This window comes from Gallus gallus, chromosome 6 (assembly GCF_016699485.2).
Source record: "Gallus gallus isolate bGalGal1 chromosome 6, bGalGal1.mat.broiler.GRCg7b, whole genome shotgun sequence".
Taxonomy (NCBI): domain Eukaryota; kingdom Metazoa; phylum Chordata; class Aves; order Galliformes; family Phasianidae; genus Gallus; species Gallus gallus.
This window is the reverse complement of record NC_052537.1, coordinates 23,538,214-23,550,774: the sequence shown is the minus strand read 5'-3', so window position 1 is coordinate 23,550,774 and position 12,561 is coordinate 23,538,214. Positions and strand designations below refer to the sequence as shown.

Sequence of the window (12,561 nt, the reverse complement as noted above, 5' to 3'; positions counted from 1 at the left end):
AAATAAAAGAGACCAAGCTAGCTTTCTTAAACTCAGCTGCTCCCAGAGCTACTCATTTTGAGCACAGATAGCTTGTCTTTGGTACAAACCTTCCTCTTCTCTGAAGTGAGCCTGCACTTCAGTACAACATTTGCAAGGACAGGTTATGTACTGCAGTAGACCAGATGACACAGCTGGAAAGGGAGACCATCTTTCAGGCTTACACACCAGAAACACATTTCTGCCACAATAGGGCACATTACAGCTGTGTGTTGATCCCCTAGATTGTTCTGAATGTCTCCTAGCTCTCTATCTCTGCTTGCACATTGACAACCATTTTTGTGCCTCCATCATCTTTTTTCTTGGTTTTAAATCTGCTACATTTGGAGTACAGCTCAGGAAGATCAGCTCTCACCATAAATATTCTAAAACCTAGATAGCAAATTCTAGTGGCTAGATTTTGCAAGAGAAGCCAGCTTAGACTGGAATACTTTTTTAAACCTAATATCAAAGAATTTCTGCATCCGAGACTAACCACAAATTTAACATCAAGGTTCACTTTTATTTTTTTTTTTTTTTTTAATTTCCCCTCCAATGTTTGATCTTCTCTATCACTGGGAAAACAAATGCATTTCTCCTTCATTTAGGGAAAAAAACAGTTGCATTTCAGTAGTGCAACAAATATCTGGGTTTATATATATATAAAGCCTTATATTGCTGCAGCCATAAATGCCAAACAATTGGACCTTATTTTCTCTATAAACCTATCCCTTAAATTAGAGAGTGCACACTGGTCACTTCTCTTCCCTGGCTACTGCCACCTCAGGGAATCACAAAGCATGAAGGTGCCACTATTCCACTAGAAATCCCTGGGTTTGCCTCACTTTGCACATTTGAATTGGTCCACTGCATTCAGGCTTGTCCCGGTCCCTGAGCACACATAAGTCACTGCAGTAAGCACTAGTAAATGAAAGTTTAACATCTGCATGACGCAGAGTTCAAAAGGCAAATGGGCTGGGGGAAGGGGATTACAAGCAGCTAAGAATCACTGTTTTGTGTATGCAGCCTCTCTGTAAGGGCAGTATTTTACTCACCTGTGCAGAAGAATAGCTTTGGAGACCAACTAAACAGTTGTCAGAGCAAGCATCCTATATAGAGGCATCCTATTTTATAGATATTATAAGATACTTCTCTAATTTTGATGCAACGGGCAATGTAAGACCTGCTGTCCCAATTGCACTGACCACCACAGCTATTCAGAACACTTGCTACAAACTCAAGAAGGCCACAGTGGTCTCCTCATCCCCATTACCTTGCAGGACATTGTTAGGGAACCCTGAAGGAATGAGACTCCAATAGCATGCATTGATGTGAAGCCACCTCCACAAGTGAAAAGGGAACACAGAAGACCAACCACAATTTTTTCCCCATAGTAAGAACAGAAGATCTACTATTCCTAGCAACATTTTTTTTTTTTTAACTACTTCTTACTTATTTTTCCCTTAATGGCATCATTCCACTCGCTGGCCCTCCTAGCATTCAGCCCAGTACCACCATACAAAGAGCAAGGAAGCCTCCCTTGTAGCTCAGTACACCTGTGAGAGGGTCCCTGTACTGCTCTGGGGAAACTGGGAACAATTCAAAGTGTAACAGCTGAAAGAGATGCCTAAAGCCAGAAAAGCTGCACTTACGAACACAAATATCCATGCAGGGCAAAGCAATTGCATGGCTGTACAAGCCACCCTGACCAGTCCCTAGCCGCACCACTGTGATGTCACTATATACATTCCTGTTGGGGATGCACTGGTCTAGGTCCTGCCTACTGAATTTTAGTCTGGAGGTATGGGCACTGTCCATCAGAGCAGCAGGATTACAACAGACAGCAGAAATCCCAGCTGTGGCTCAGGACCACATGGGATGCTAATGAAGCTTCAGTGACAGAAAGAGAGATCACTGAAAAGCGAGAAGAAAAGTTTCACTCCTGCCCATTAACTGCTGAGGTTCAGTAAGAACACAGCCCTGACTACTCTAGAGAATCTTAGCTCTGGCAAACCTCCAGGCCAGGAAACAGCAGCCTCTCCAAAGCAATTTCTAATGGTTGGAGCTAGGGAAGCTCCCTGCCCTATCCCACTGCACACAACTGTGTTGAGTTGCTCCCAAGCTCTGTTTGTACACAGTAGAGAGAGATGGTGGACTGAGCAATGATGGGCCAAAATATTTCTGAGGTTGGAGCCTGATTCCACAGCAGTTCTACACCAGCATAACTATCCATTCTTATGGAGGTGCTCCCAGTTTACACCAGCAAGTGAGAAAGTGAATCAGGAGGGCATGTCAAATGTTTAGGAGGAAGTGGAGGTTACAAGACACATTCAGCCTCACTGAGGAACAAACACATTCAATGTCCAAGCCAGAAGGACAGTGACTACAGGGGAGGAGAAGCTTCACAGACAAGCACATAGATGGGTGAAATATGGGCTCTTGCAAATAAAACCACAGAGTTCCCCAAAACAGACCTTGCTAGAAACCAAATATTATCTTTTTGATACTCACCCTCATTAGACAGCAAGCAATAAAACCTATTAGTGAAAAATTCATCTCCTCTGCCCCTTGCCCTGGCCCTCCCCCACCACATGCCCTCCTGCTCTGATCCTCTCTCTCTTCTAGGATGGCTGCGATTTGTTCTGAGAAGCGACAGGTTTATAGGTTAGCCGACACCTTCTCTCTGTGGAATTTTAATTAACTTCTCCCATCATCAATATGTTAAGGAGCAGGGTTCCCATTATACGAGGTCAACAGCGTGTTTCAGGCCCCTGCTATATCAGCCGTCAAATTGAAGAATTAATGACGTGGCTAATTGGCTCTAATTCTCCACCCCCTCCCCAAAATATGGAGGGGCTAGATGGGGCAGGGGAAAGTAGGGCTGGCTACTGGGGGAGGCTGGTACAGTCCACAGTCTCGTAAAAAGAAGAGTGCACAATTTAGGCTTACTTGTTCATGGGGTAGCTGTTTCACCATCTCCCATTTATCACCCTGCAGGCAGGAAAGGGGGGAGTGAGGAGACAGTGGGTAAATACTGTGACAAGGAGTGTGTGCAGCGTGCACACCACAGAGAGGAACGCTGTCCTGACAAGAGACCACATCAGTAGGTCATCACTTAGTAGCAGGAAGCAGCATGCCACTGGGCTCTAACTAGACGTGGTGCAAGAGCCAGAGCCTGTCTGCCAGAAAAGGGGCCCTTGAAGCACAGAAGACAGCAAGGGGCTTCTATCTAACATCTTGCAGTAGCATTAATGCACATGGCACTTCTCAAAAACATTATCTATTCCAAACACTTGGAGCAATGGGACAGTGGAAGGGCAAAATCATAGTGGACCCCAAGGTCACTACCCTGATAATGCCACTCGCTCTGTACCACTAAGTCTCTGCTGCCTGCAAAACAAGCTCAGACACTTGATGAAGAGAGCAGTTATGGGAAATACTTTGCTGTTGCACAAGTCTAAAATTCACTCATTGCAGACATCACATGGACAGCAACAACAGCTCTTCTTTCCCTTCCTTTGAGGAAGGTTGAGTAAGAATCTCTTCTGCATGCAGAAAACCAGCTTACCAGTGGAAAGAGACAGATAGATCACTGCTGGCCAGTAGAAGATTTTAACAAGAAGAGTTTGAATTTCTCAGATTTTCACTTCCTCTAGAATGGGATCACCTTGAAAAACATCTTGAAAGACAATGGTACAGGTACTACCCTTACCTTCCACGCTGAAGTTATAGTAATATACTATCTCCATTAGAAGCATAGAGCTATATGCAGTGGAGATTAGAAAACCTCACCCCTGACCTCTACTACTTTCCACAGTTCAGTATGCTCAATTTACCCTGAAAACTGAGTGCTAACCACTGCTCACAGCTCCAAGTTTCCCAAGCCAAAAAAACAGAAACGTTTTTCCCTGGCATCTCTTCTGCCACAGAGTGAGAATACAAGTTGGCATCTTTTCCGTACAGAAAACCTCAAAGAGATTCAGCTCATTACTTCTAACTAGCAAGGCAGAGCAAGTCAGAAAGTTTGCTCTGCAAGTAAGAATGAACAGGTCCCACCTGAGACAGTAATAGGAATGCAGGGCTATTTTTGCAGCCTCTTAAGAAGGGACCACTCCGTTGTGTTGGAGAACAAAGATTACACGCTCTTCCCCGAACTGCTGCTGCAGGCACAAGCACCTGACCAGCCACCACCCAGAGCACGTCCCTGAAGTGCCACACTGGTGCCTCAAAAACATTTGCAGACATACATCCTATCCAACTCCTTAACTTCTTTCTGTTGGAAATTGGGAATAAAGAGAGTCCAGTTACCTTAATAACGGGCTGATAGCAATGGACCACACTCGATCCTCTGTCTGCACTGTATGTAGACACTGTCCAACTCTGCCCGCAGACAGGGACCAAACCTAAAGAGAGAGATGCATGTTATGCCACGTAACCCAGAAGGTAGGATGCACACCAGTAATGCAGCACTGGAAGAGCTGCCCAAACTGCCTAGCTCACCTTCCCTGATATCCTCTCCCTGAATTCCCATTACTTATTTCTGAGGAGCAGAGCTTTCAATCACTGGCAGAAAGAAGCACATAATGTTACAGTGACTCAGCTGTAAGTATGACTTTCCATCCTGCTTCACCACAGGGAATAGAGAAAGCACCTCCATCACCACACGCTCTCTTGGGCAACAGTCAGCACAGAGATTTCTCAGTTTTACTAGTTAAATAAACAAGAAGTGAGATTTGATCAGATCTCTGCTGTTCCCTTTAATGGTGTGGGAAGACTTTGTGCCATCCGTGAAAATATTTCCATTTGTGTTGTCTATAAAATTAATTGTTCACTACCCTGTAAAGTAGTGCTGCATAAAGCCATCCCAACTGGACCAAATTTCTTAAGTGTACCCCAGGCCATTTTCAGAGGCCCCCTTTTGCTCACTGATAATGTGAGAGAGATCTCTTCCCTCCCCCATCAGTGAATACATGCACATCTCCATCCACAAATTCACCCCCCCCCCCCCCGCTACCTTTCTTTCTGGGTCCTTATAAAGTCTTACTGGGGCCTCTGCTGTGTTCTTCACTTTCCCCACCTTGCCCTCATTCTTGGCTCATGGAACTTGAGCTCCTCAGTTCTCTGTAACCAACCCCCAATGTTTCACTTCAGGACTTCAAAGCTGGGAGTGCCCTATTTGTTTGTTTGTTGATAATGCCCAGGATTGCAGGCTATTCTTGTCAGTGGGGAATTTAGCACCTAGTGTCAGCAAAAGCAGCAGAAAAGCTTAACTCTTTTAAGGCATCCCTATCTCCTACAGGTTAAAAATATTGCTCAGAGCACGCTATCTGGTGCCTATCACACAGGAATGTACATTAGCAGCTCTTCAGGGCTTAGTACTAATCAACACTCAGCAGAGCCCTCAATAGCTTAGACACTTAGAGCCCCTTTAAAAGGCTAGTAGGGATTCCCTTCCACCCTCCAAGAGTCTCATTCATGCAAACAAGGCAGCCTACACAAGAGATAATAAAAAATAAAAGGTGAACATCCTGAGGGCCTATCCTCCAGGGAGCACTGGGTGGGCAAGATCTCACACTAGCTCCAAGAAAAAGGGACTTAAATTTCGCCCTGGCCTTCAGGAATTTATTCTCAAGGTCAGGGGAGGTCTGTCCTCCAGATGCCAGGGATGCACCACGAAGGCATTCTCCCAGCAAAGAGGCTCCACAGAACAGAAAGAGGCATCCCTGCTTAAATGTCAGACAAAGCAGTATCAAGGCCTTGCTCCTAGGAGTGAGGTAGCACCTCAGACCTTCTGCATCTGAATGCTGGTCCGCTTGAGGGCAATTTTATCCAGGAGTACACTCATACAGACGAACCAGCTAGACTAGATAGGGTAGCATTGTTGAGCAGCCTTGCCAGATAGTTATCAATTATCACATATAATACCACATATATTCCTATAAAACCTTAAAATAGACATTTAGATCTTCCTTTGCCCTCATCTTCCCCTCTCATATAACAGGAATAGCAGTTTTTTCTCTTAATTCCATTAACAGTCTAAGATTTGTACCAGGGATCAGGAGTGCATCCTGCACTGAGCAACAGCCAAAACATTCAACACGCAGCATTCACTACTACTAATAAAATGAGAGATTGTGAAGATGCTACAGATACTGCATTGTGCTAGCAGGACACAGATGAAACCATTCCGTGAAGTTTCCTGAACTACTAAAACAGAGCTGGTTGCAGCTCTGAACAACTTGCCAGGCTCACACAGGAACACAGCAGTGCTGATCAGATCCAGGACAAGAATCAGCAAGATCTTGTCTCAAAATGAAACAGCCAACAATTACATGACAGGATTCAATGATCACAATTGTAACAGGAAAAGGGGAGCTGGTGGCATTTATAGCCTAATTTCACTACCAATTTGTAAACAAAGAACCATGAAAAATAAAATAATTATAAAATAAACTGCAACCTCACAGCATGTTGTCATTTCTACCTCTGAAAGAGATTAAAAACACAGCTGAGTGTGTGAAGTAGCACTACAACACAAAGCAAGGATGTGCTAGATATGCATATGGAAAATTTCGGACTAATTGGCAAGGACTTTCTCTACGGTGTTAGAAAAATGTACAATGAAAGAAGAAAATCATTAAGTGCTTTCTTCTGTACTTCCAGTTTAAACCAGCAGCTGATATACTAAACTACTGCTAAATCTTTCCAAAAAGCTTGGCACTGCAAGCTTCTCTGCAGAGACATGAGCTTATGCCAGGATACCCAGAGCTCCTCCTGCAGAGGGAGGGCTCACAACAGTTTTGTTGACAATTAGATGTTAGTGGCTCTAACAAGACCTCTGAGGTCACCACTGCAGCAGCACCTGCAGCATCCAGAACATCTCTACTCACCTTTGCTGTTCTGTCCCGGGAGCCACTGACAATGAAGCCACCTTGGAAGTCCACGCAGTTCACCTCTTGTTCATGTGCAGAGAACTTGACACTGTAGGAGCCGTGGATCTTGTGAAGGACAATATTTCCATCTCTGAAAAACACATCCCCAAGCAGAGAGCTTGCATGAGCTTTATCTCCTTTGGCTAGCCACATAACTTCCACTAATGCTTGGCAATGCCACTAAAAGACCAGTACTGATCTCTCATGGGAACAGAAATTCAAACAGCATAATTAACCCTCCACTTCTCACACATCATATGTTCTCTCAAAACCCTATCTGGATTCCACAACGGCCATTCAAAGCCTGATCTGCTGCACATGACATTTTTTCTGGCAAACCTTCCACCCACCACTTTGTGCTAAACTACAGAAACTAACAGAGCACCCTACTCCTGCTTTCCCTCTCCTGCGTTTAGCTGGGCAAAATCCTGGCTGGATGCTGAACGGACAGAGTAAAGGAACAAGTGAGAGGTCATTCTCTACCATGTTAGAGCCTCAGCTTTTCATTCATTTCAGAGCAGCAGTGCAAAGTATTGTGGCTTGAATTAACTATAAGGATACTTAAGACTTTTTTCAACCAACACAGTAACTGGGATTTTAAAATGCATGCCTTCATTTTGATCTGAATTTTAGGCTACAGTGCATAGGGGAGAGTATGAAGGCATCCAGGGCAGCCAGCCATGCTTGTATCTCTCAGTTCTGTGCTGAAGTATATCAACAGCTAAAACTTTTTATATATCAGTTCTGTCATTTGCTATCATCGAAAAGGCCAGCCAAATGCAAAATTAATTGGAGAAGTGCGTGTGTGCTGGAATGCCTGGCAATTTTCCCCCTCTCCACAATTATATCAATAGGTCTAATAAAGACATGCTTGTGTCTAGAAATATTTATGAACAACTGTAGCCACAGCTAACCAGCTGTTCTGAGCATCAGAACACATTCTACCCTGATTGTAACAGGGAAAAGAAATGAACCCTGCAGATCAGACAGGACTGTGTGGCTCTATACACAGTAGAACATTTTCAGGACAAAATCAGATCATAAGAGATGAAGCAGCAGGAGCTGAATAAAGCCAAGCACAAAGATATTGTTATAAAGATTGACTTGCCTACTCTGGGCTGGAGTTACACAAAACCCTTCCAGCTACACTACCATGCTCTGTGGGCTCCCATCCTTGACCCAACTTACCCCCCTCCACTGACGATGTGGGAGTTGACAAGAACAAAGCGACATACGTCCTCCTGGTGGCCAGAGAAGATAGCCTGAGGGTGACGCTGCAAACCTGTACCATCTGGACAGAGTTGGTAGGCCTGGATGTTCTCGGCTTGTGACAGATAGAGATACTGGCCATCCAGCTCCATCCAGGGCATCAAACTGCAAACAGGCATCAGGTTGGAGGAGTGAGAAAAACAAACACGCAAAAATTAATAATAATACACACATAAACAAACTAGAGAAAATTGTGAAGTTGGAGCTGCTGGTCACATATAAAAGCAGGGTGTAATTCAGCACAGCTAAGAAGTGATATTTCTTTAGCAACATACAAAGCAGATCACGTTGCTGGCATTTTTCTAACCAAGAGCTGAGGAAAATGAAGTGTGGAATCTCTGAAGAGAAGATTGCCAAGACTCTAGTGAGTTTAGATAGGAAATACTTAAGGCTCCCTGACCCCTCTTCATGAGCCCTGTACTTTTAAAGAAACTAGACTATCAGGTATTTGTGAGCTATGTCAAACATTTCTAAGAGACCTTTCAGTACAAAGCTCTTGGCGCAAACAGTCCTGACCATCCACATTATTTGTTGATGCTCAGCAAAGAACACAAAGTTGCCACTGTTTTATATGCATCTCAGCACAGGAACAGGTCACATCAAATAACATGTCTTTCCATGAAATCCTGCGCCTACTACACATATTGCACGCTATTATGCAAAGCCTGAGGGCATCCAGAAACTTTGTGCTTCTCAAGTAGAGGAGGTATTTTTCTACATTCACACCTCTTCCACTGCTGAGTTGAAAGCAACTGCAGAGCAGTCTCTCTTGATTTATGTCGCCCACCTCTCAGATGAGCCCATACACCTATTCTGTCTCTTGCTATTTATGGGACAGTGACAAATTCCTACATGGGGTTCCAGGTATAAGAGCAGTAGACTGCTAAAGGAGCTGTTTGAAGACTGAAATTAAAAGTAGAAAATATGCTTCAATTCCTGGGAAACCAAGATAGAGAAGACACTCAAGTAGTGTCTGAATCAAGTCTTTCATCACAACAGATTCATTTATTCTTGAAACAATATCAAAATTAAGAAAACAGAACAGACTACAGCATACACGCAGGCAGTGAGCTCTGTGTTGGAGAGCTTGCTTTTTGTGTCACCTCCAAAGAATCAGCAAGTAGGCCTTCTGGACATGGGGTCAAATACAATGAGATACGGGGCTCACATCATATGTAGCACAGATGTGTAAAATTGTCTCCAGTCTGCACAGTCATTGCCAAGCACACCAATACTCATGAAAATGTTGAGCAAAACCAGAGCCTTTCCGTAGAGCATCTTTTCAGCTTTCAAACTATTCAGAAAAAGCATATTAATTCAGAGAAAAAGCATAACTATTCAGAGAAAGCATAAAAACATGTCTCTCTCTTTTTTGCAGATCATTCTCAGAGGTCAGGATTTTCTGCATTAGCAGAGGCATTACACAATAGCACCTCAAATCGTCACAATGAGGGACTAGAAGCAAGCAAGAGAACAATGTAGATTACTAGACAGAAGGTTCCCGCTTGCTTGTATTCATCTCCAATAAGAAGCTTGTCACAGGGACAAAGAAGTTGAGCATAGATTATTTGGGATTTGGTCATATGCATGGAAAAAATAAGAGGCATCTTTGGAGTAGCAGCTTTGGTTTGAGGCAGGCTTTGATTTCCTTTTCTTTCCTGCACTCCCACGCAGTGCTCTAAAAGCAAGTGAATATCCAGCTTCCCCAGCCTACAGCCAGTTTCTGTTGCTCTCCTCCTGCCACAGTTTAGCTTTTTACCCTTTTCTATGGGTTTTTCATAAGGAGAAGTAGCAAATTTGAATGTAGGACAAATGAAAATTAGAGGATGCAGTTTGGATGGTGGCCTTATTAAATCAGTCCTTGCATTTTCATTTGGGAAGCTGGTTTAGTAACGATCTCTAACAACCACAGAGCCTGTCTTCACAGATGGTCACGAGCACTTCAAAGGCAGGTATACAACCTGCACCAAGAACCACTCTGCTCATTACAGCTGTTCCCAGGACTTCAGACAAGCAGTGGCACATTATCCACCACTTCAATCTACACAGCACAAAAAGGCATGAAAGCTCAGCAGCAGGTCCCTGTTCTTCAGCAGCTAACAAACCATAGTTCTTCACATTTTTCCTTCTGTCTGATGATGTGAAAGCTGAAAATTTAGATGTGCTGTTCAGATAAGAGACACATCTCAGGCTTTGCTTTGAAAGCTGAGTATGCCTTTGCAAGAAAAGCTTTAACAACAACCTCCTCTCATTAATGTCAAATATCCATTTTGTTAGTGAAAGAGGGAGGCATAAAACAGAAGAAAGAAGAAGCACAAAGTAGAAAAATGGCAATTAGCATTTTAGATTTGTACATCCAAATCAAGAGCAAAGATAAAGCTCTGGAGACAAAACAAACATTTTGAGGAAACATGTAAACTCACATCTGAGATCAAGGTATGCTCATTGTGAGAGCAGGGCAGAAAATTCCTCATGGTATACAGCAATAGACAGGCACACAATAGTCTGGAGTCTAAAGGCAACGTTACTAAATCCAACTAGAAACATACAGACCAGAGTAATGCCAAATTCAAGCTCTTACTGAGAGAGGAACCCTCAACTGGATGCCTCATCTCTGGAGGTGTTCAAGGCCAGGTTGGATGGGGCCCTGGGCAATCTGATCTAGTGCTTGATTCAATGGTTGGCACCCCAGCCCACAGCAGGAGAGTTGAAACTAGATGATCTTTGAGGTTCCTTCCAGCCCAAGCCATTCTATGAATCTATGAACTCAGAGTGAAACCCTAGAGCAAGACAATAATTACAGTTACCCCACATCCAGCTAGCGAGCACCATCCAAAATAGGCCAGTGACATCACTTGTAAAACCCCATGGATCAGTAGGAGCATGAAACATCTCATTTTGGAGCACAGAGACAAACCCAAAGCCCCTCAGCAACGGAAAGAACCAAGTAGAAGAGAATGGAGCCACTTGCTTGCATTTCCATTTCAGGACTGTCTCTCTCCGGCAGCGTCCATGCCTCCAGTTCTGAGAGACTTTCACCCTTTCCTTCACTGGAATGCCAGGTGCTCTGCAGACAAAGGAAGAAAGATGAGATTAGCAACCATGACTGATGCTATACAGAGAACAAATACACCCGAGCTGGTCACAGGTTCTCATTCTGGTTCCACAAATGATGAGCTGTAAACACTGGTGGTGCCAGAGCCACACTAAAGGAAATGCACTTATAAAAGTTGATGAGAAAGGAATTCTGAGCAGAGTGAGTGTTCATCAACAAAGAAAGCCAACCACAATGATCACTGCTGTACAGAATTTAGATCTGATCAAGACCTGATCTGGTACACAGATAGAGGTCAAAATGAAATGTGATCAAGACTACACACGAAGAAATTACCAAAACCAAAGAAACAGGACACCACTCTTCTAATGGACATCATTCTTCTAATGGAGACTAAAGAAGGACAGTTAGGATAAGGACAGCAACATACAGGGACAGATAGAGGAAACACCAGACAAGAAAATACTGAAAGTAGAAGCTAAAAGTGTCCAGTCAGAAGAGTAGTAAAGAAACTGTTCCAGACCCTTATCTGCCTAACAACTACACAACCAGATACAGTAACTAAAAATCAAGAGATTCAGACTAAAAAGTAAAATCCATTCATCTGTATAACCACCCATCCCACACATCCCAAATAAGATGGACCGTCATTTGCATCAGCTCACCAAAAGACTAAGAATTCCACCTGGTCACCGGGAAATTCCCTACTTCTAGTCAAAGTTACTAAAGGTTGCTAAAAGAGAGACTCATACCCAGTCACTGGGATACAAACCAAAAGTATGGAACAAGCCAAGATCAGCGGAGGTCAAAAAGTGATAAAAGGTAAGTACCACAAACACCTGGGACCCAGGCCTCTTCAGTGACTACATGACGTTGCCCAGTTGAAGCAGCCATTCAACATCTGTTTTGCATTCATGATTTAGAGTTGATTAAAGATTAAAAAAAATAAAATAAAAAATGTAACATTCAGATCTAACACCAACCTTTCTCTTACTATAGTATTAATTATCCAGTATCATTGGTGGAGCTGCTAAGGTGGAAAGGATCAATAAAGTTAAAGAAAAAAGAAGAAATTCTTGAAATTATTCTTTGTAACCGGGTGTTGTGAGCCATTTACTAGACTACAAAGTGAGTTCTTTCCCTTTTCATGCATTTCTCTGCTGTGAATGTTCCCAACCACATGGAATGAAAGGAAGATCTTTAGATCACTGATAGACGGGGACTGGTGCCCAGCCAGGACCAGCTCCTCTTCACATTTCTACCACGCTCCCAACCCAATTCCATTTT

At 43.4% G+C, this 12,561-nt stretch overlaps 1 protein-coding gene across 2 annotated transcripts in view; it reads right to left on the bottom strand.

Moving 5' to 3' along the window:
- Nucleotides 1-12,561, bottom strand: part of POLL (DNA polymerase lambda) — an 80,127-nt gene that overhangs the window by 57,910 nt on the left and 9,656 nt on the right. For both annotated transcript variants that reach the window (XM_001233792.6, XM_046943105.1), the window contains exons 2-5: nt 11,191-11,286; nt 8,139-8,324; nt 6,909-7,041; nt 4,327-4,421 (exon numbers count right to left, since the gene is read on the bottom strand). In XM_001233792.6, the coding sequence (XP_001233793.4) occupies nt 4,327-4,421; nt 6,909-7,041; nt 8,139-8,324; nt 11,191-11,286 (510 nt within the window). The remainder of the gene's footprint in view (nt 1-4,326; nt 4,422-6,908; nt 7,042-8,138; nt 8,325-11,190; nt 11,287-12,561) is intronic.